Source organism: Lutjanus erythropterus, chromosome 20 (genome assembly GCF_056507025.1).
Source record: "Lutjanus erythropterus isolate fLutEry1 chromosome 20, fLutEry1.hap2, whole genome shotgun sequence".
Lineage (NCBI taxonomy): Eukaryota > Metazoa > Chordata > Actinopteri > Lutjaniformes > Lutjanidae > Lutjanus > Lutjanus erythropterus.
In genome coordinates, this window is record NC_139336.1 from 2,815,104 (window position 1) to 2,839,215 (window position 24,112).

Below are 24,112 nucleotides of genomic sequence, written 5' to 3' on the forward strand. Positions count from 1 at the left end.
AGTCCTTTAAAAAAGGTCCACTTTAGGGTGGTAAGGTACACAATATGTGGAACATTTTCACTGCTTTACTTTGCCTTCAGACAGCCCTCTCTGACAGGGAACTGCTGTTATATAAAACAAATATCCTCTCCAAACCAACCAATTTACATCAGTCATTTTACCTTTGTAGAACACGGGAGTTGCTGGTCCACTGCTTCCTGTCTGTTGGTTTGTTTGTGATATTGTGTGACTTTGGTGAATCTGACCTATCCTTTTGAAAACCCGAAGCGACACAATAACACATACAAACTAAGACCAGCAACAAGACCAGCAACTGCAAGGTAAAATGAATGGTTTTGCTTATGGAGTTTGATTTTGCACACATTGTAGACTTATCATGTGGTCCTGTTTACTAGCCCAGCGTGGATGTTTGGTCTGTGTTTGTGGAGAGGTTATGAGCTATGCGTGAGTGAGTGGGATGAGATGATTAATAGACTGTAATGAAGCCAGACTTTTTTGTATCACAGCTGACTGTGTTATTCTGATTTATTTTAGATTATTTAACCATCTTAAGTAAACTGCTGTACAAGTGGAGCTGGGGTTTTTTGTTGCAGGTATAAATGACCTGCCACCTGTCCTCATTGTGGGATACCATGCAGGCCCAGTTATATATCATGTTAACATACATGTTTGCTTCACTTTTTGTTTTGACTGATGTAACTAAATATTACATTTTTATTTTGTTATGGAAGCTCATTTCCGTCAATGTGATGAATAAAGAACAAGACCGTATAATGAGAGACTTTATCAAAATCATTATTTTCATCAAGTTTCTCATTATAATGAATTACATGCTCCTTTTGCACATTGGTGGAAATTGGCTTTCACAATATACAGCGCATTAAATATACAAAAATATTAGAGTAATCCTCAATGAGGTGGAAATACTAGCTAAACTGTACAGATGAGATCAGTAGGGGGCGGTCATAGACTTTGCAAATTGTTCCTCTACCTTGAAACGAATGAAGAGAAAAAAGGCCAATGCAGCGTTTGTGATTTTCCGGAAAAACATTCACAAAAGGGGTGAAAAGTGTGTGCTTTTAACATATTTCTCCAAAGCAGGACGTGTACAGCAGTGGTTGTAGTTTTCAGTTAATTTTGGTTTTAAATTATGTCGTTTTTCATCCATTGAGCAGACACACCCCCAGTCAATGTTTAAATGCAGAAAACTGAAGTAAATGCTGTTTATTAGGAGAACACTGATTTCCCACCTTTATTGTAGCACCTGAACACGTGAAGAAGAAGAGAGGGCTGCTTAGGGTCGAGTCTAGAAGGGAACGCCAAAAAGATCTCGCGAGAGGGTTCCTTTTGATCCAAACCATAGCCTTGTCCAAACCTTAACCGAATATTTTGTGTTTTAATTTACACAGTCACAGTGTTGTCGTATTATAAGACATAAATTGTTTGTACCACGGTGCTGGTTTGTACAAGATGTAGAATGAATAAACAATGCGAACAAATCTCGCGATAGTTCCGCAAATCAAGGGTTCCCTTCAAGACACGACCCTGCTCCAGTAGTTAGCTTGTTAGCGACTGCGTAAAGATGCAACTGGCTCTAAGTAAAACGTTTGGCCAGAAGCCCGTGAAATTTCAGTTAGAACAAGATGGGGACTTTTACATGGTTGGGTCTGAGGTATGTGACTATCTATTCATTGACTTTGAATGCTTACCTCCCTAGTGTTAGCCTCAGTTATCCATTCTTCAGGCTAGTTAATGCTAGCATGCTAACGAACCCAGTTGATGGCTTCATAAACAAAGAAATGCTTAAAAACGAAGAGCGGGGTATAACAGGGTCAAATCAGGCCAACAACAGGCAAATTAAAATTTATATATGCTATTCCAACCCACAGAAATAACTACTAACCTCACAGCTTCACTGTTTTGCATTAAGTTCTCCCTTCAGCCTGTTATAGAGAGGGCACAGTAGTTGTGCTGGACTACTAGAAGTTACATTAACAAGAAGTAACGTGGAATAGAGTACTGTCTTGAAAAAATGTCACCCACAGTCTTTACTGACATCTGTTAATTGAACAAGCCAGTTTTGAAGTTTTTGTTGATTTTGTAGAAAATAAAATTCCCTATAGCAGTTCACTGCACTCTGGTGCACTAAGAGTGTGTTTGAAAGAGCAGAAAGCTTTGTGTAATGTGAACTACATTTAAAAATATGTTTTGTTTAAGAATATTTCCAACTGTGGCCTCTTGGTCTGTGTTGTGACTTGCAGACTTTTGGAAATATCAGCCAAAGAGATGTCTGCCTGTTCTCTAATGTAATGGGATCAATTGAAAAAATACAAATCAAATTACAAACATTTCAAGATAAATGCAAGTGGTTCAGAAATCTACCTAACTTTTTTTTTACTTGCCCATGTACACATTATATTATAGCAGTTGTTAATAACAAGAAAGACTGAAATTAATTTTCTAGGCCTGCAGTGTCTATAAAATGTCAGAAAATAGTGGCAAATGTCCAACTCAGTTTTTCAAAGTCCAAGGTGATGCCTTTATGTGTATCATTATGTCAATCTAAGACCCACAGATATTCAGTTTAATATGATAATAAATTAAGAAAATCTGGAAATCTGAAAAGCTGAAACATGCATTTTCTGCTATTTTGCGTGAAAAATTAATTTAATGATTAATCAATTATCCAAATAGTTAAATAGTTTAAGGCTGCAATGATTAATCAGTTATTTTTAGTTATTTTTGAGTTGAGACTAAAACAAGACGTTCAAGGACATCATCTTGGGCTTTGGGAAACTTAAAAACAAATAAGTATTAATTGATTAATCAAGAAAATAATTGACTATGGAAATAATCATTAGTTGCAGCTCTGTAAGAGTTTAATTCTTATTTACCATGTTGCCAGATTTACTTTCCCTGGGTAAGCAGGCAGTCCTTATTGTTGAGCTCTGAATCCACAGATGTAGGAGCTGTTTGTCCTTACATTGCATCTTGAGAAAGAGCACAAGTGTCCCTCTGGGTGGTGGTATAGTTGCAGGTGTAGTTCAATAGACAGAAGATAGTTTCTACATGAAACTGCTGCATGTCAAACACAACATCAGCACCATGAAGTTTGGTGATACTTCTCTGCAGCAGGGCATGGGGGGGCTTGTACCTGTTACAGTGAAGTCTGCAGGACAGCTGCAGCTTGGGAGAAGATTATAATTCCAGCAAGACAACCATCCTAATAAATCCTCTCCTTTAGCACTGAGAGAACAAACACAGTGTCCACATGTGTAAAACGGAGCTATCAACTCAAAATCGGGGCTATAACTTCTGCCAAAGTTGCCTTCACTCAGTATTTACTTGACAGGGGAGAAAGACTTTAGCAGTAACTTATTTAACTTTGTATTATTGTGCTTAAATTAATAAAACACTACACACAGTAATTCAATACTTATGTGGGCAGTTTGCATTGACCTGGAAGACAAAAAAGACTAGAAACTGGTATTGTACTGTACTTGCAATCATAGTACAGTTTCTGAGGACTTGTCTTTTTTTTAATTTGTTTGTTTTGTATCGTATTTCATTTTGGTTTACTAGAAGATGTGCCTCTTGCTTTCCAGGTTGGGAACTATCTACGTATGTTCAGAGGCTCTCTGTATAAAAGATATCCATCTCTATGGAGGAGGCTGGCCTCGGTGGAGGAGAGGAAGAAAATCGTAGCATCATCACATGGTGAGTGGACTGTCTTTGTTTTTGTTTTGTTTTTGGTTTTTGTTTTTTGTTTTTTCCAAACCAGTTTGGACTGGTCCTAGTCTGCAACTTATGTAGTGATTTTCTTAAATTAATGAATATATGTTTTACATAAGTAGACAGTGTCTGATTTGAGTTAATCAAGGAATATCCTCTGGTATACAGGAGGTGGTGAAACTGTTTAACTGATAGTTAACATGGCCAGAGAGCCACCATGGTTGACCTGAGTAAAGAATGCTTCTAGATCAAGATTCTAGGTGGGCAATTATTTTTCATGGAGGGGCCACATAAGAAACTGTTCAGGCTGCTGTGGGCCAGACACAAATGATATCAGGTCCTAATAATGGACAAATCTCTAATAATGGAATGGTCATAAGTCTTCTATATAGGGCCCCTTTACTGTTGGTCACCCTTTCTGAATTGTCATGTCAAATTGTGGACTAATATTTTGTTGGCAAAGTCCATGATGTTTTACAGTGTACCATGCACGCTGCATACAGGTTGCATCGATAGTAGCAGCAAAAGTAGAAGAATATAAACAACATGGATGTGCAGCTCTGAGTAATTAAAGTTACAGTTTAATATAAAAGATACAATGAACACAGCACTGACCCCCTTCAAAATTAAATTTTGATAATGGTTTAATGGTAAGCAAAATGCTATTGACTCTCCTTGCTAGATTTTTAATTTTTGGTATTTCCATGATGGCCTGACGGGCCACATGAAGCCTTTCCGCGGGCTGCATCTGGCCCCCGGGCCACATTTTGCTCCGGTCTGATCTAGAGAAGCCAGCTTTCATCAACAGAAAATCTAAACACATGGTGTCACAGTAGTGATGTCTGTGATTAGTAAGTGCAGCAGTTACAATTACTAGCAAATGTAGCCATACTGCACTGTATATTTATCACCTAAGTTGATTTGTGTCTGTCTTCTTGTCCGTGTGTAGCCACAAGTGTCACTCTGCTGAAGGCTTCAGAGTGTGAAGAGATCTTCGAGGGTAATGATGAGAAATACAAGGCAGTGTCCATCAGCACAGAGCCCCCAGCTTACCTCAGGTAACATACATCACATGATGCCTGATTCAACATTTGTTGTGTTTTTTAACAGTCTGAATATTTTAAAACTTTGCACTTTTTTTCCTGGGCTGAAAAAATAAGTGTGAACGTGTGATCAGTTCACCTGCGGTACCTTGGGCAAAGGCCCGAAACAACACCAGCATTACATATGAAGGTAGTTTTCCAAAATCTGTGAAAATAATTCTGATGATGTAATTGTCATAGAGCAATGGAGCAATCAGAGCAGCTGCACTCCTCAGGGGACTTACGGAAGCAAATGCATGCTTGTGCATCTCCAGTTTTTGATCAGACAACTATTAATTTTTATTATATTTTAATCATTTGAGCTGTGCCAAGGCAAAATCTTTGCCAACACAGGACAAAAAAATCATGAAAGAAAATGAAACATTCAGCACAGTCATCTCTAAAGTGATCATAAATTTCAATCCGTGTAGTTTTCTCATCTTGACATCTTGATAAAATCAGACATGTTTAATATTATTGAAATGTACTCTCTTCAGTATTAAACAGGACACAGAAAACCAGGTAGTTACTTTGGTAACAGCTGAAAAAACTCACAAGTTATCTTACAGTGAAATCTTCATTTTTGAAACAGTTGAGGTTTCATTCCCACTGTCTTCTTCCACTGAAACAGTGCAGTCAACCAGCAGAGCAAACCAAATCCAAAATGTAAAGTTTGTATAGAAATACAGGTTATCTTTATGGATTATATTGATGCCAAATTGACAAGAAGATTTTGGTCATTTGATGCCCTTCATCTTGTGTTTCTAGAGTTCTGTGTTTTTAACATAAATGTAAGGAATTGTTAATATAGTATATTACTTCTTAAGGGGAGTTTGGTGTAAGTCTGGCATAGTGAGTTTTACTTTAGGTAAAACTGCTATTTTATACTTTTAAAAAAACAACAACATTTTATCACTACTATAGAAACACAAGGTAACTGAAGTATGATACAGTTTTCTGACATTGACTGTTGTTAGTTATTGATTTGATTAAATCACACTAATTATCAGCTGACTATACTCAGTTTCTAACATCAGTGAGCAGTTGTGGCTGCTCTTTCAGTGCATTTATCTGACACTCAGTCACTCACTGTTTAAAGTACAGAACACAATGAAAAACTACAAAGTTTTATATAACATGAAATATAAACAGATAAAGTGAAAGAGCGGCTTTACTGATCATGATTGAAGGCTCTATATTGCAGAAAAGACGACCATGGTCATAATAATCCACCAATTTCATGGAAGTACAGTAATTAATATCTATCAATGTTGAGTGTTTTGTCTTTTCTATAAAGGGAGCAGAAAGCAAAGCGGAGCAGTCAGTGGGTCCCCACGCTGCCCAACAGCTCTCACCATCTAGACGCTGTGCCTTGCTCCACCACCATCAATCGCAACCGAATGGGCCGTGACAAGAAAAGGACCTTCCCCCTGTGGTGAGAACGCTGTTTGTTTTTACGAATAAAACAAAAGTTCAACATTATGGCACAAGCTCTGCATCCTGCCAGTCTGCATCTGATACTAATTAGATGTAATGCAATATAGCTACCCTGCAATAAATAATAAGATACCCCGAGGCTTAAAGTGGCTCCTTACTGGCTGGGTCAGGAGAAACTCCCAGAGATATCCAGAGATTCCTTTCTAAAGGCATTCCAATGTAATAACTTCCATTTGTGGCTAGTATGAACAGGAGGAACAATTACATTCACTAATCACTCTTTCAATGCACATATGGGCTGTTCAATGAAAGGGCAGTTCACCCCCAAATCAAAAATACATGTTTTTCCTCTCAGTTGTAGTGTTTCCATCCATCTAGTTTTGGTGTGAGTTACAGAGTTTTGGAGATATCAGCTGTAGAGATGTCTGCCTTCTCTCTAATACTAGTCTACACTCGGCTTGTGGTGCTCAAAGCACTGAAAAATACATTTGAAAAACTCAACAGCTCAGCTAATGTCTCTTTGCAGAAATCATGACCTGGTTACTCATGATAGTCCACAGACCTTGCTGTGAATTGTGTCATGTAGGAACTACTTTCTTTTTTCTAAACTACACTTACCAACCGTATCACCACACTAGTTAGGAGGTTTGGGCGGTATCTCTTTTTTTCATATCTTCATACCCTCCTGATGTTTCACTGGGGTATACGGTATATAACAGTATTTGTGTGAAAAAACAAATCATTAAAAACATATATGACATTGTCTAGCTTATGATGTTTCATGTTTAATATGCAGTTTGCCTTCTTAGACAAATCTTGATGGGTTTAAATACTTAGAATAGAAGAATATATAGGAAATAAGTGCCCCTATTCTATAGTTTACTGTTAAAGGACCCACTGACACTTGTTGCCATGGATACCAGGAGATGGTTTAAAGATGTACCATGTGGCTAATAAACTGCTTTATAGTTGGAAGACATAATCTCAAACTTATATGTGGCAATATTTTAATGATAACTCATCTACTCATTTTTAATTATTAGCCAGGAGACCTTAGCTAGAGGGCAGAAATGACTAACTGATTATTTCTTTTCTACCTCCAAATAATTCTCCTGTTGGCTCCAGTTCCATATATATATATTTTACATTTTTATTTTCCATCAATTAAAAAAAGCAGTTGCAACTTCTATGTTTCAGATAACTTAATTCACAGTGATGGTATTGAAAACCATACCTTCCAGATTTCTAAATACCCTGGTGGTGCTAATGTTACAGCTCAGCTGAGGATGACATCCTACACTGTCACAAGCACGAGCCTCTCATCCATGAGTTGATGCACACTTCACTCTGCCTGGTGATTTCTGTAAAGAGACACTGCTGTTGACTTGAAAAAGTGTGACTCTGTCCTCGAAGTGATGCTGATGTTGATGTGTGAAGGGTCAGATCGTGTTAAAGGAACATTAAGAATAGCTTGAATGAACATCAAGTTTTGTTGCGTCTTGTGTCCCGCTCAGCTTTGATGATCACGACCCTGCAGTGATCCATGAGAACGCAGCCCAGGTGGAGGCGCTGGTCCCCATTCGTCTCGACATGGAGATAGACGGGCAGAAACTGCGAGATGCCTTCACCTGGAACATGAATGGTAAACGCCTGCATCTAATATCTACACTATTGTCTCCAGTGTTTTTCTTCTGCTGTGTCAGGTTTTAAATGTTATACTTAAGTCTGACCTCATCGATGTGCCCCTCCTCAGAGAAACTGATGACTCCAGAGATGTTTGCAGAGATTTTATGTGATGACCTGGATCTGAACCCTCTGGCCTTTGTCCCTGCCATCGCCTCAGCCATCCGTCAGCAGATTGAGTCCTACCCCACTGACAGCATACTGGAAGAACAGGCAGACCAGAGAGTCATCATCAAGGTGGGTGCTGACGAAGGTTGTCAGAAGTATTGATACTTAAATACTTTTTCAATGCCATGTGTTTGAAACGATACAACGTCCAGTAATTATGGGACTGAAAGTACTGAAACTATATAAAAAAGATCTAAGTAAATGATGTCATTGTCATGTATGTTGGCTTGCATCATAGAAAAACCAGACAGTGTTCAGTGACTTTTTTCTGTACCAGTACTGAGTGCAGGTGGTTGATTTATAAAAGAAAAAAATTATCCTGTTAAGTGTGCCAGGGACTGTTTTTTTCCTACACCTTTTCCCCAGTCAAATTCAAGCACTTTTCAAACATTTTCAAGGTTTGTTTCAGAACCTTACAGCTGTGATAAATTAGGCCTACATATTTATATACATACTGTGTAGTCAAAATGATTATATTACTCCTTTATCACAGTAAATCAGATTAGAGCTGCAATGATTAATCAATATTAATTTAATAGTGAGTTATGTTTTTTTTATATACATACAAATAAATATATGCATACATTCAAAACAAGACATTTGATGCATCTTGGACTGACATTTTTTTCAAAATTTCTTATATTTTATGGACCAAACAACTAATTGATTAATCAAGAAAATAATCCAAAGATTTGTCTACGAGGAAAGGATGAACTGATTGGCCCAGATACAGTATATCACACTGCCTTTATCCCTGGTTGTTGTTTTGAGGGCTGTCTCTGAGCCCAGTCAGTCAGTGAGTTGTGATTTTGGTAAATTATTTTTACTTATTTAAATGAAATATGCAAAAGGACATATCTAGAGCCAGTGTTTGGTTTGTCCTTCTGGGCTGCTATAGAAACGTGGTTGCCTCCATGGAAAAGGAGCTACTCCCCTGTTAGATATAAAGGGCTCATTTTAAGGTAATGAAAACATAATTCTTATTTTCAGGTGATTATACTCAATATTAACATACTTAAGAATAATATATTTAATTTCTGCCATGTTCTACCAATGGATCCCAGTGAATCTTAAACACTGGACCTTTAAATAAAAATAAAACATGAGAAACTAATCTAAAGTCCCAAGCTCTACAGAGATAACATCTCAGGAGATCTGGTTCTGGTTAATGTTGTCATTTCCACTTTTAATGTCAGAGAGTCAGTTTGGTCAGAGAGGAGAGGGAGGCAGACATTAAAGAAGAGACAGATTAAATGTACATTTAAGAAAAAATAAAGCAACTACTATGGACAAGAATCAGTTTCTCACCACAGCTGCTGTTGTCAGAAATTTTCCTCCACTTGGCCCTGGTTTTAAAGAATGAGCTGTGTGTCATAACCGCTGCTGCACTGCAGCTGTTGATCCTGTTGATAAGAGATCAAATCAGCAACCTAACTACAATAACTAACTTCCTGTTGTTTTCAGAACACAAGCGTGTTTCGTGACCCTCTTAAACCCCCCTCACCCTCCTGGGAAGGCATCTCACAGTCTGAAGCCCTTTGCTCCAACCTCCTGCACACCTATGTGACTTGTTTTGTAATCATGTCTTGAGAATGAGCTGCTGTAATGTTACAGATGGGAATCAAAGCCACATACTCAGGGTTCTTACAGGTGCTGGAAATCCATGAAAATACTTGAATTTTAATGCACTGTTTTCAAGGTTTGAAAGGTGCTTGAATTTTGGATAAAGTGCTTGAAACTGTAATTGTGTTACTTTCAGAATAAATCGCTCCGTGACAGACTAGTCTACTTCAAGTCTACAGACACTTTTTGAAACATGAAACTTTGTTGTGTTTTCCTTTTAATTTTTCAGTATTTTGTAGAATGCTATCACAAAATATTATTTTGTTTGTTTATACCCTGTAAAAATTTTAGACAAGTCAAAATGTAGTTGCAAAAATGTACTTTTCTTCTTTAGATAAACTTCAATTATGAGTTTTAAAAACTCAAAAAAAGAATTGTATTTCAAAACCTGATCACAGTGAGTTGTGAAGCTTATTTGTCTTTATTTGGGTGCCTGAAAATTAAATGGTTTTAATTGAAAATATTAAAATATTAACTAAATAATTTTAAATAATATTTTTTAAAATAATTAACTTTTTAAATTTATAACTGAAATGACAAAATTTAACAAAAAAACAAAACTTAATGGTTTGAGTTGGCCTCAAAACTAAAAAATCTATTGTCAGAAGTTGCCTTTTTCATTTTTGTGAAATAGGGCCAAATCATTTTGAGCATATAAATATGTATATTAGCATAGAAGTATGTCATTTACCACAGCTGTAAGGTGCAGGAAAAGCTTGAAAATGAACCATAAACATGCTGGAAAAGTGCTTGAATTCGACTTTGGAAAAAGTACAGGAACCCTGCATACTGTGACTGCAGAATGAAGTGTACATGTTTTTCTTGTTTTCTTGTTTTCTGTTCAGCTGAACATCCACGTGGGGAACATCTCTCTGGTGGACCAGTTTGAGTGGGACATGTCTGAGAGGGAGAACTCCCCGGAGTCGTTTGCACTGAAGCTGTGTTCTGAGCTGGGTTTGGGAGGAGAGTTTGTCACAACTATCGCCTACAGCATCCGCGGCCAGCTCAGCTGGCACCAGAGGACCTACGCCTTCAGGTAACTCCCCCACTCACTGTAACAAGGCTGCTAAAATCAGTGAGTACTGGAGTCAACAGATGCTTCATTTAGGCAGACACTTGACATGTATTTAAGAGGTTGTACTGAAGATACATTCTACCAAACTTTTATTGATTTTGATGGACTGTTGGACCCTAGTTCATCTAATTAAATGTTTTAAGTACGTAGTCTCATCCCCAGCTGTCTGTAAGCTGATGGTGTTGTAATTTGCCCACAGTGAGAACCCACTCCCCACAGTAGAGATTGCCATCCGGAACACAGGCGATGCAGACCAGTGGTGCCCCCTGCTGGAGACACTCACAGATGCTGAAATGGAGAAGAAGATCCGAGACCAAGACAGGAACACAAGGTGAGACAGTCAGATACAGGGAGAGGTCTGATTAATTCAGTACAGATATATTTACTGCACTGCACCTGCTGCTGCTGCTGCTGCTGCTGCCTGAGGTTTGTTGAGCTGATGCTTCCACAAACTGTGGCTAAAATTACAATTGGAAGAGTCCAGCTGACCACTTTTTATTTCTGGCTGCTTGATGAATGATCATCTTTAGTAAACAGACTCTGCATATGTCAGAAAAAGATGCCAGTATGCCAGAAAAATAATTAGTAAGTTCCAGTACATACAGTATGCCAAAAATACCAGGATGTCCTACTGCTTCTTGGATGTATTTTGCAGTATGCAAGCCAGCACGCTTTTCTGGTTATTGTAACCCACAGTCCTTTGTGGTGAGTGTATGGATCAGAGCAGCCACATGTCGCATCCCTCAACAATAACGCATTTTGGGTGAAAACAAACGCTGTTAAAGTTCCAGCACCAAATGGAGAAGACTAGTGTCATTCATGTTAATGTCGTGTTAATGTCAGCAATGTGATCAGTGTGTCATAATGTCACAGTGGACAGATGACTGACAGCTAAGTAGTGTGACAGGTATTAGAAATACTTCACGTGGAGATTCTATAAGGTACATTCATGTCAGGATATACCAAGTGTCACCACTGAGTGGAGTCATTCTTACATTTTGATGGAGTCTGACACTCACCAACCCATATTTCTTTCATTTTTTTGAATTTATTGACAGCAATTGTTGATTAGAAAAGACATAGCATGATTGTTCACCTCACTGCTGAAAGGATTTGGGCTCCTGATACGTTTTTTTATTATTATTATTTGATATGTTTAAACTGGCAGACCGCAAGACCTCAGAATTTGTATTGAGCATCAATCAAATTGGAGCAGTTGTGTTCACTGAAAAAGGCAGAATCATGATGCAGGAGCAAAGTACATAGACAAGTTCCTCTGATCTATGAAGTTCACAGTGTCATGTTATGAGGAAGTAGCATGTCCTCTTTGTATGCATACTGCATATAATAGTATGTACTTTGTAAGGGCAGCTGCAGTTATTAGTGAAAGTAATAAGTACTGTATGTGATTTTGAATGCAGGTAAAATGTCTAGTACAGAAACACTCAAATGCCTGATGCTTAATGTCTCAGTTGTCATTTTGATGGATAAAACATAAATTACAGTGCTGCAGTAGACTTTCTTAATATAATAATGCAATAAAAAAATGTCTGGACTGTAACAAGATCTACCATGATTGTTAATGTTTTTATTTTTTTATGTTTTATTTTATTTTACAACAGGACCCCTGCTGACTGCTGAATTGTTTTGTTTTGCAAAAAACATTTTTATGCCCTTTTTTATGGCAGCTGTAAAAATATGAAATAGTAGTGTAAACCCAGGTGTTACCAATGATACTAATTAAGGTTTCGTTCTATTTAGTGCAGCAGAGCCTTTCCAGTGAGGAAACATGCACAAACAATAAACTGTGTTTGACCTGAATGGAATGTAACCTTAATTAGTATAATTTATTAACACCTGTGTTTACTCTACTGTTTTATGTTCAAGTGGCTGCTGTGAAAACGGTCTCTTGTACATAAATAATTCAGATATTCATTGCTAAAGACAATTCATGGCACCTTTTTGCACATGCTGAGATCATGGCTACTACGTTGATTATATTTTATTAAAGATTAAAAAACAAACAAACAGAAGCATTTTAAGTTCAGAGCAAAATCCTGCAGAACTATTGAAGTCATGTGACATGTGTCATGTTTTTTATTTTCCCCCAGACGTATGAGACGACTGGCCAACACCGCTCCGTCCTGGTAGAGAGAGACATGGCGCTGCATCAGATGATGTGTCCTCTGGAGACTCCTGTTACTCTGAAATGATGAAGTAAACACACATACAGGTCATTGTTAAAACATTGATGAAGCATCTGGACATTGCTGTAAGCATGAATGCACTCACAGACATGTGGTCAGTCTCCATGAGCAGCTCACTGACTGAGCACAACACACACACACACACATCCAGGCATTCCTCTGCACACAGCTCATCATGGTTCATCAAACCCAGCATCACTGTTAGCTAACGTCTGTCACTGAAGGAGGTTTATCTGATGTCAGCTACACGACTTACTGTTACACACACACACACACACACACACACACACACACCATGCATTAACATGACACAGGTCAAGCCAAAACACTTGGCATTACAGTACAGTGACTGAGTTAAATGTATGTGTATGAATGGTAAGTGAAATGACACTGTTAGTTTGTGCTGTTACACCAATCTGGACATCATCTGTACGACATCATCTGTACAACATCATCAGGGCAACTGAACTTTATCTTCTGAACTTTATCACATCTGTAACAGAGATCTGCTGGTCCACCATGACTGAATTATCTATAACTGAGCAGATCCTGTCCTTATCAACACATAGAGGCGTTTTCACAACAGACAATTTGAACACCCTGGAAAGGAAAGGAAGAAGCACAGGTGCAACTAATAATATAAAAGGGATAGTCTGGATTATTTGGGGCTGTATGAGGTACTTCTCCACAGTCAGTGTATTACCTACAGTAGATGGAAGTTGACAGGCTCTCAGTTTGGAGAAGCAGCAGGAGTACCAGTGCAGTGTACTGTTGTTAGCACAGGGCTATATGGTCCAAACTACACTTGTACTAGCCGTGGCTTACATGTCTGTTGGTACACCAACTAAATCACTCCTGACTACTCCAGTCTTTCAGCCCCATTTCACACTGCCACTTTTTAGCTCTGGGTTTCGTCGATTTTCAAGGGATAATCCCACAAACTCAGGGCTAACCCTGTACTGGAGCAAGGCTACCATACCCTAGGCTAAGTCGGGTTAGCCCACTTTAAAATGTTCCAGGATTGTGCCAGTGTGAAAGCTTTCTTAGCCTGGGGCTAAGTGCAGTTTGATGAGCCCTAAAATCACTTTAAGTGTACGCTCTCTCCAAAGGTACCAGCTTCCTTTGGCAAACACAGAATTTTAACTTCACCAAACACACAAGTTTCTGGTCTACCTCTGCTTCGATCTGTTAGTTTATTTGTGTTATTGTGTGACTTTGGTGTTTTAAAAGTTTAAAACAGATACATTTAAGTCACACAATAACACAAACTAACTACTTTCAATAGTAGACCAGCAACTCCTGTGTTCTGTGAGGTAAAATTACTGGAGTCTGGTGGCTTTTTATATAATGGCTGTTTAAACTGATATTAATTTATATTTAAGTGTCTAAAATCTGTTTTGCTGCTGACCCTGTCTACTGTAGTACATTTCTTAGCTTCCTACACCAGTACTCCTGCTGTTTTTCCAAACTGAGGGCGTGTCGACCTCAATCTACTGTACTGTGGAGAAGTAAATCATACAAGCACACTACAATCCAAACTACCCCTTTAACAATGGCTCTGTGTCTCGTATCTTGATAAAATCCAGATGAAATTCAAGGCATTTTTATTTACACTTGGCCACATGTGTCTCTGTTAGCCAGCTCACAAACCTGTAATTTAGTCACAAGCACAGAGGAGACACAGACCATGGATGTATTAAGAACAACTGACAGTGAGTGGATACTTCCACAGACGCTTACTGACATACAGGAGGAGTAAATATCATGTATACATCTTGGTTAAACAACATCTGGAAGGCCTCTTGGATGCATTTACACTAGCATGAAGTGACTCAGTGTAAATGTGGTCGAAATGTCTGGTATTGATTGTCTCATCCTCCAAACAAAACTAGTGAAAAAGTGTCAAACATTTTTTTGTTCCAACTTCTCTCATGAGAGGATTTGCTGCTCTTCTTTGTCATAAATCATTGTAAACTCAATATCTTAAGGTTTTCGGACTGCTGGTCTGACAAAATATGACTTTTGAAGATGTCATGAGGGCTCTGGAATGTTGTGATGGGCATTTTATTTTATCAAACCTAACCTGACACACCAGATGGCTTGTTACACAGAACCATCTGGGAAGTCATCCATAGAAACTGTTTGGAAAGGCGCTTAAAAAAAAAAAAAAAAAACACTTGGCAGGATTGGATGAAGCAACACGGGCTTGCTTCAACCAATCAGATCATCTCACAAAACCGATGTCAAAGCCACCAGAAAGAACAGCAAAAAAATCTTTTCAAATGATAAAATCCTGTTCTTTGCTCTTCTTTCAATGAAGAAATACTCCCCAGTTCTGATATGACTGATGCTATCACAGTATCTATGTTAACTTCTTCAGGAGCCGCTATTGTTTGTTTGAGATGAGTCTTTTCCATGGACGCTTCTCGCCATTGGCGCACCTAAAACCACACCTGTAACTGCCAGTAGTCCCTCCGAGGACGCTGATTGGCTCACACCACCTCTGGTGCATACACAAATGGATAGTTTGGAGCCTGGCAAGATGGATTCTCACGCAATCTTGCAAATTCAGACATCAAATCATAATCGGTGCACCATACCTCAGAAATACAGTAGTACATAATGTCCCTATGTGTAGGGTTTGAACATTTCTAGTGGCTGATAGTGGAAGGATGAAAAACGATGAAGAAAGAGCCCCAGTTGTCACTGGGATGGTATAAATTGAATTGGTAAACAAACTCTTACATGATCAGGATCATTTGAAAGATGCAGCAATCGCATAAAATCCTTAATATGGGGGCTTTAATAAATGTTAATGAGCCACATGTAAGCGTTTTGGGTACTTGTTTATACTGTGGGTGTTTTTATCTGGCTGAAATGAGCAGTGTGCATGTGTAAAATCAAACTACAACAATCCCTGCTAATGATACTGCTGTCTAGACATGTCTTCAGGCAGTGGCAGTTGCTCAGATGTGTCAGTCAGAGAGTTAGATTCTGGTTTGATTTGAACATGTAGACTCTGCGTTCTGATCTCGGTTACAGACTCTGATCAGTTCTGTGCACCAGTGTTCATCTGCATGCTGAAACATAGCTAGTTCATACTGTACCGTGTGCATGAGGGACTAAGTGTTCCCACTGTTAACTTCTGTTTGCACTGTGCCTCACATTGCATCAGTGTCAGCAGACTGGAGCCTCGATTCTACCATGAGTGTTGTTGGGTCATAGAGAGGGAGGGAAAAAAACAAGCTGACAAGAACCAATGGTGTCTTTTAAAGTGGTGAGTTTCAACTTGAACATACTCCAGAGAATGATGTTAATGTATGTACTGTTGCTTCTTGTTCTCTTCTTTTGTAAAAGTGCTTTACCTTTATAGTGGACTCGTTTTTTTATATGAAAAATAACAATAAAGAAAAGCTGTTGGAAATATGTTGTTTTGTTAACCTGTGTGTGTTTTTAATTTGGATATTTTGTTGATTTCGCTCAGCCATGAAATGAATAACTGATTCATGATAAGTGCAGCTGCAGATGAAAAATTTGGATCTTCAAGGGTAACTTCAGTATTGTCCAACTTGGACCCGACTTTTTCAGATCTGGTCTATGTGACTAGTAACAATTTTTGAAATTGGTCCATTACTGAGGTAGACCGCTGCAGCTGTCAGCCATGAATTTGGCTGCAATGTAATCCTTATGGGCAACTGAGCTTGTCATTGTCTAACATCATGGAAAGGATCCCCACAGAGATAGACCTTTTTGTTAAAGGAGAAATCTGTTACATATTTACTGTAATAACACATAAAATGACCACAATGTATCATTCAAAGATCAAGGAAAGATTTTAAGTTGAAATACTCTCTTCAGTTTACAACGCTGCAGCTGTGGTTTCCTCCTTTTGAAATGTCCCTTCTGGAAAAGAATTACTGTTTCATGTCCAGTTCACATTAATGCAGAATGTTCACAAAATAAGTTAAGTGTCTGTTTATGGGTCATAAGAAATCATTAATAATCTTGTAAAAGCTGTAGATGTTTATAACTGTTAAATTGAATAAAATGTTAATGGAGTTTGGCAGCAGTGAGACAGACAGCCACTTAACTCATCATCCAGAGTGTGTTATTTCAAAGCAGTGGGCTTTTGTTTTCAGAATAACAGGCTGAACTTTACATTGACAAACAATGACAGTTATAAACACATGATCAGCTTATAGTGGAGGACTTGCCGATGCTTGTAAATGTCAGTTTACAAGATTGTGCACATCCTGCAGAGCTCCTGCAGAGCTCCTGCAGGCTGCCTGAGTCTGCTCCATCTGGGGAGCAGGGAAAACAACTCACTTCAACCATAGATTATATATTAAACATGATTACAATCTATTTAATATACAATTTGTGGCACCAACTCACTATTTGGGCTACTGTGCTCATCTTTGCCCTCAAAATGTCTACATATTGCTTCAAATAGTAAGATAATTTTTGTTTAAACAGAAACAGCCGAATTGTTGCTCGCACCAAAACTACTACGACTACATTTACACCATAAAACACATTTCATTCAAACTTGACAGAAAAAAAAACATAACTAAAACCAAAATGTCTTGACTTGTCTTTCCACTCTTCCAAGGAAATAAAGTTGGTCAAAGTAAACCTTTAATTCACCATATTAGATATGAAAATATCAGGAGAAGAGTGAAAGGGAGGTCAGACATCAGAGATGCGGGGGGTATTTTACCAAGTAATACAAACTCTGCATCCAAAACAAGATGCTTTCTTTATTGTTTTCAATTTCTGTAATCATTTTCTTCCAAATTGTCTTCCACTTTGGGTAAAAATCTGGCTAAATGATGCATGATTTTCATCACATCCTCTCCACTATTTTAATGACATTCATTACACATTATATTTAACTTACTGAATCGGTGTTATAAAATAGTGCATGTGAATTTTTTGTGTATATTCTCTCCAGAAACTGGATGCAGTAGTGTCTGTCTGTGTATTTAGTGTAGTGCACTAGTTCATTTACACAGCAAAACCTGGACTCAGTGGCAGCCAAACACCTGAGTCATTTACCTGCTGATTTATTCCTGTTTATGTGTGTCAGAATCATCCAAAGCTTCCAGACAGTAGCAGCACCTCCAGACAGTAAATCTGGACTCCTGTTAACCATTATACACCAGAGACAATGGAATCTTACATGTCTAACCAAAGCTGCCATCTGCTGCATACCAATCAAACCACAGCAGGATGACTGCAACATGATGCATGCTTGCATGAGAAGAGACAAAAAACCTGTAGAAACTAGAGCTTTCTAAGACAAATATTACAGTAGTTTTACACTCAGGTTCTGCCTCAGTTTGTCTTTTCTCAATAACTGATATCTCAGTGGTTGACACTTTATTCTGGAACAAACACTGAACTGACCTGGACAGTTACTCTTTACCTCTAAGCAGTATGGAAACACTATATAAAGGACTACACTAACGTTGTAGACAGATACACAGTCATTTTTAAGTGCTGCATTGGAGCTTAACATCAGCATCCACCCACCAAGTGCAGGTAGAAGGTGGCACAGTAAAACAGTCTTACTTACTTATGTATATCAAGTATGACTCATAAAATATATTAGGGATGATAATTAATTGATCAGTTAATTGGTTGTTAAAAAAAAAAAAAAAAAAAAAAAAAATATATATATATATATATATATATATATATATATATATATATATGTATATGTATATGTATATATATATATATATATATATATATATATATATGTATATATATATATGTATATGTATATATATATATGTATATGTATATATATATATATATATATATATATATACATATATATATATATGTATATATATGTATATATATGTATATAAATATATATATATATATATATATATATATATATATATATATATATATACATATATATATTGGTTGGGTCCTAATTTCTACATTTCATGGTTGGAAAAATTAAGGAAAGTGCTTAAAATTTCCAACCCTACTCTATATATATTGTATCATATGGTTCCTCATGACAGTCCTCAAAATAATCCACACACTTTGCTGTGAGCAGTTTCATGTAGGGACTATTTTCTTTCTACCAAACTAAACCTGCCAACCATATAACAACTGCAGAGGGAAGCATTCATTAATTCAACCTTTATTTAAACTCGGAAATAAACTAAGGTACATTTACAATGTAGCCGAGTAAAACAATAGAAAATAAAAATGCTTAGACATAGAAAGCCAAAGAGAAACTTACGTTAGAGTGACAGCCAGAGTAAAAAAAACACACAATACAACTGCAATTAAAATGTTTAAAAAAATAAATAAAATAAAAGATATTACTTAATAAAAGTATCAATAATGAATAAAATAGTTAAAATGTAAAACACATTAATCAGGTAAAACAGGAACATATAGAGGTAAAATGTGAAACAGTTAAAGATTTAAATTGCCCTATGGATAAAATTGATTAAAGCTTTAAATGGTTCTGCATGTTGTTCCACGTTGCAGGTACACAATATGGGAAACTAGATTTTCCAAGTTTGGTAAAAACAACTGGCACCTGCAGTGTAATCCAATCACTGGACCGAGTCCGATAAGAACCCACATTAAAAGAAAGCATGGAACTGATATAAGAAGGTAAAAGACCAATAAGAGCTTTATAAATAAATAAAATCCAGTGTCTTTCACGTCTTACAGCAAGAGAGGGCCACCCAACCTTAGAATACAAATCACAGTGATGGGTGTTATAACTGTCTCCAGTGATAAATCTTAATGCAGAGTAATAAACAGAGTCCAGGGGCTTAAGAGCAGCAGCAGAGTCATGCATGTACAAAATATCACAATAGTCCAATACTGATAAAAAAAAAGTTGCCTCAACAAGCATCTTCCTACAATGTGGCAGAAAGGAGAGTCTATTTCTGTAAAAGAACCCAATTTTAATTCGTAAAGAATTCACCAGCTTAGAAATATGATGTTTAAAGGTTAATCTATCATCTAACTTTGACATCAGAAAAACAGTGTTGGAGGGATTTTATGGCTGAGTGTGCATCATTGGCAATACAACACAAAACAGTGTCATCTGCATAAAGATGAATATTACACCCAGAGACAACTGAGGTAATATCATTGATGTAAATCGAAAAAACAAAACAGGCCCCAGAATTGAGCCTTGTGGGACACCTTTTGCTATTTGGATAAATTCAGATTTAACATTACAAATAGACACACTGCTGCCTGTCACTGAGGTAACTCTGAAACCATTTAAGAGCCAATTCATCAAATCCAAGACTACGAAGTCTTTTTTGGAGCAATGTATGATCCACCATATCGAACGCTTTTGAGGGATCAATAAAAAGAGCTGCACAGTGTTTTTTTCTTATCTAGAGCTGTTATGATGTCATTTAAAACAAGAGTGGCAGTAATAGTACTATGTCTTTCCCTAAAACCTGACTGATGCATGCTGAGAATGCAGTGTGTTGAGAGGAATGATCTTAGCTGATTATTAACAAGAGATTCCAATATTTTTGCTAAGCATGATAATTTAGAAATAGGTCTATAATTATTAAGGTTGGCTGTTCCACCGCCTTTATGCAAAGGTGTTACACAAGCAACCTTCCAAACCTTAGGGACCGAGCCATTTGAACCTGAATGGTTAAAACTATACGTAATGTAACTGACCACAATTGGTACAGCAAGCTTTAAAAAGAAGGGGTCAAGTTTGTCCTCTCCTACAGAAAGTTTAGGATCCATAGACCGGAGTACACTGGCCACTTCATCAGTAGAGAAGTGGGTGAAAGGTTTGTGCTTATGACAGCGTGGTGTGTAAACATTAAAGGCGACCTTTCAGCCAAGAGTAGATGCACTCTTCCTTTGGTAGAAAAATGTAGTTCCTATATCTAACAAGGTCTGTGGATTATCTTGAGAAACTGGGTCATATTTTCTGGAAAGAGACGTTGTTGAGTTTTTCAGATGTATTTTTTTTTGGTGCCATTTCCATTATACTGAGGAGAAGGCAGACATCTACATATCTCAAAAACTCTGCAGCTCACACCAAAACTATTTAAAGGGATAAATAGAACCAAAGGTGAGAGGGGAAATATGTATTCTGTTTGTGTGTGATTTGATTATGGAGTTCCTCATGGCAGTATTCTGAGCCTCATCATCCACCGTATGTAGATGATATACAATTATATATCTCTTTTCTCCCAGACTGCCCCAGTTCTTTTAATACTCTTATTACCTTTCACACTGATATTTTTTTAAAATTAAATGATAAAAATGGAGATTCTGCTTGTAGGATCAAAAGTAGCAAGTCAGAAACTGGCTAAAGACATTAATTACCATCTTTTTTAAACTTCAATCGATGCATCCAGGATCTTGACCAACACAAAAAAGAGATCCTGACACCCTGTGACTCGTAACAGCAGCCTGACTACTTTTTCAGTTATCCTACTTTTACGAAGCCCCACAACATAGCACCTTCCTATGTTTGTAATGATTCTGATTATTTTCCACCACCTTTCTCTCACAGTGTTTGTACAGTAAATCTGTGGAGGCTGCGTTCTGTTTTTATGTCCCTAAGTTGTGAAATATTTTCCCTCTTAACCTTAGAACAACAAACACATGGTATTTTCCAAAAGAAATGACAGCCGTTTTATTTTATTACTATTAATATTTTATTATTGTTTGCATTGTTCCAGTTCTCTGCTTAACATTGTTTTTATCCTGCCTTGTGAGGCACATAAGATTGCATCGCTGCATGAAAGGATTATTATCAAGGAGAGTGTGATTGCACGCAAGCAGCAGTAGCACGGTGGTTATAAACCATATTCTTTTTCTACCTTTGATCAGATGTAACTCAGGTTTCCTCTGGTTTCTCTCTTTCAAAGTATCACAAAAGGTGTTTAATGAGCGACACATGACCAGCATGCTAACAACTAAACTGACACTCTTTATTTAATGGCACAGCCAGGGTGCCAAATATCAAAGAGGTTACAAATAATAAACGCAACGCAATCCTGTGTGAACATGTGTAGGCCTGCTGACCCTCAGGGAGAGTTCCTGCTGCTCAAAATGCAGACAGCACATTTCCTGAAGTGTTCTCACCACAAACGTGCAGCGAATGACTGAATTTACTTTCAAGGGATTTATGAAGATGAAGAAAAGTGTGTTAGTCCTTTTGGTCATATAACATACCGCACAGTGCATTAAGATGCCCAAGGCAGGATGATTCAGTGATGCTGCTTAATGTGGCCTCAGAAAGTTTCCATTTGCATACCTTGCCATTTCAAACTGCTCATAGTGGTTTTATTTATCTCGGTGTGCATGTCATGCACAGATTGGAAAACCTTTTTCTGGCCAACTTTACTTCTCTTTGAACCTGTACTGAGGATGATTTGAAACACTGCTCTCTGCTGTGCCTCCTGAGGATTAATCCCATACAAATATTCTCCCTAAAATTTTATATCTCTGCCAGTGTTTACTTTTTTTTTCTTCTCAACACATTCTTTCATAAGGTCAGTGGCCTTATTTATTTATTTATTAACATTTACTTGTACAGTGACAACTATTTAGCATAAATCAGTGCCAAACATCACCTATTTGGGCATTGAAATACATAAAACTGAACAGCAAATACATAAAAGACTGTACAAAACACACACTCAACAATAAATACATACATTAAAAACACAAAACCCAGAACTCAATGAGAAAATACAGACAGAACAATACAAGACACAAACAATAACACACTGAAGCAGCAGATTATCCACGACTGCATGACTGATCCGTCTTCAAAAACTGTTTCAGTTTAAATTTAAAATGATCCCAGTTGGGATCCTATTTGAGGTCTGTAGGTAAGGATTTCCACATGTTGATCCCCAGACAGAAAAAAAGCTGTTTGTCCAAATGAGGATTTACGTAGGTGGATCTTATGATTCCCAATGGATGTTCCACATGTTACTGAGCCTGAAGCTCTGTGTAGAACCACAAGGTCACTGAGAACCTGAGGAGCCTGATTATGCAGGCATTTATAGATGAGGTTAAGATGAGCTCATTTAATAACAATTTTATTTTTATTTGTATTTAATTTCTTAAGAAGGTGGCAATGATGTGATCTTATTAGTTAGAAATTAGCTTTAATAATGCCCTAAAAATACCATATATGGCTGTGCTTCCTGTCCCATATGTCAGAAGTGTTCATTCGTGAAAATGGCACCAAAGAGAAAAAAAGAAGAACTTTACAAGTTTGGAGTTTGAAATCCTGTTTTCAGAGATCCATGACGGAAAATTTTAAGTGTCAGCAGTGGAATTTAAAGACCTGCTAAAGCAAAGAAACAGGAAAAGTGAGTGCTGTTAATGCTGTGTTACCTGAGAGTCAGACTGTCACTGAAATAAAGAGGACATGTCTCAATATGAAAATGACTTCAGAAAAAAAAAAAGGCGACACAGCACAGCCACAGTAAGGGGCGATCGATAACTGCAGAGAGAGGAGAGAGAGGGAGAGAGAGAGAGAAGTTTTCATCATGGAGACAACAGACAGAATAAGTGAGGATGTTCTCCTGGACAGAGACTTCATAAACCTGCATGTGCAGATATACAACAATACACCTGACAGCAGGTAATAACAGATAATTGAATCTATGATGATAGGATTTATATGTAAATTTACAATTGTATTCTAATTTGAAATGTAGTCAAACAGGATAATTATGAAGCGTAATTTATTTTCCAAACTCAAAATGTCTTCAAACTAACATGACTCTACAGCAGGTCTGGACCTTGTAAATTGTGTTTGTGTCTGAAAGAAATTTCAAAATACAATAAAACTGGTGAATTCCACAAGTTCTTCCAAACACTCGTACGAACCACTTAAGAACAAATCTGTTCGTACGAGTGATGAAATGAAATGGTAGGCAGTCTCTGACAAGTCTTAATATATCCAGTCCACCTCCAGTTGTGTTTTAAACAATATAAAATGCTCTGCAAGACGTAATAAATTGTGTCTGATATGTTTTTGTTTTTTTTTCAAAATGAGTTCAAATACCTTGTTTTACATACAGCTCTACATCTTGACTTCATTTAGTATT

At 37.4% G+C, this 24,112-nt stretch overlaps 1 protein-coding gene across 1 annotated transcript; it reads left to right on the plus strand.

The window, feature by feature from the left end:
- The first annotated feature begins 1,479 nt into the window (after nucleotides 1-1,479).
- Nucleotides 1,480-13,451, plus strand: LOC146308009 (SWI/SNF-related matrix-associated actin-dependent regulator of chromatin subfamily B member 1-like). The gene is made up of 9 exons (XM_084746043.1): nucleotides 1,480-1,672; nucleotides 3,606-3,717; nucleotides 4,682-4,790; nucleotides 6,112-6,249; nucleotides 7,766-7,893; nucleotides 8,005-8,171; nucleotides 10,571-10,761; nucleotides 11,000-11,131; nucleotides 12,912-13,451. Exons 1-9 carry the CDS (start codon nucleotides 1,583-1,585, stop codon nucleotides 12,949-12,951), a joined length of 1,107 nt encoding a protein of 368 aa, XP_084602169.1. The 5' UTR covers nucleotides 1,480-1,582; the 3' UTR covers nucleotides 12,952-13,451.
- Nucleotides 13,452-24,112: the final 10,661 nt, after the last annotated feature.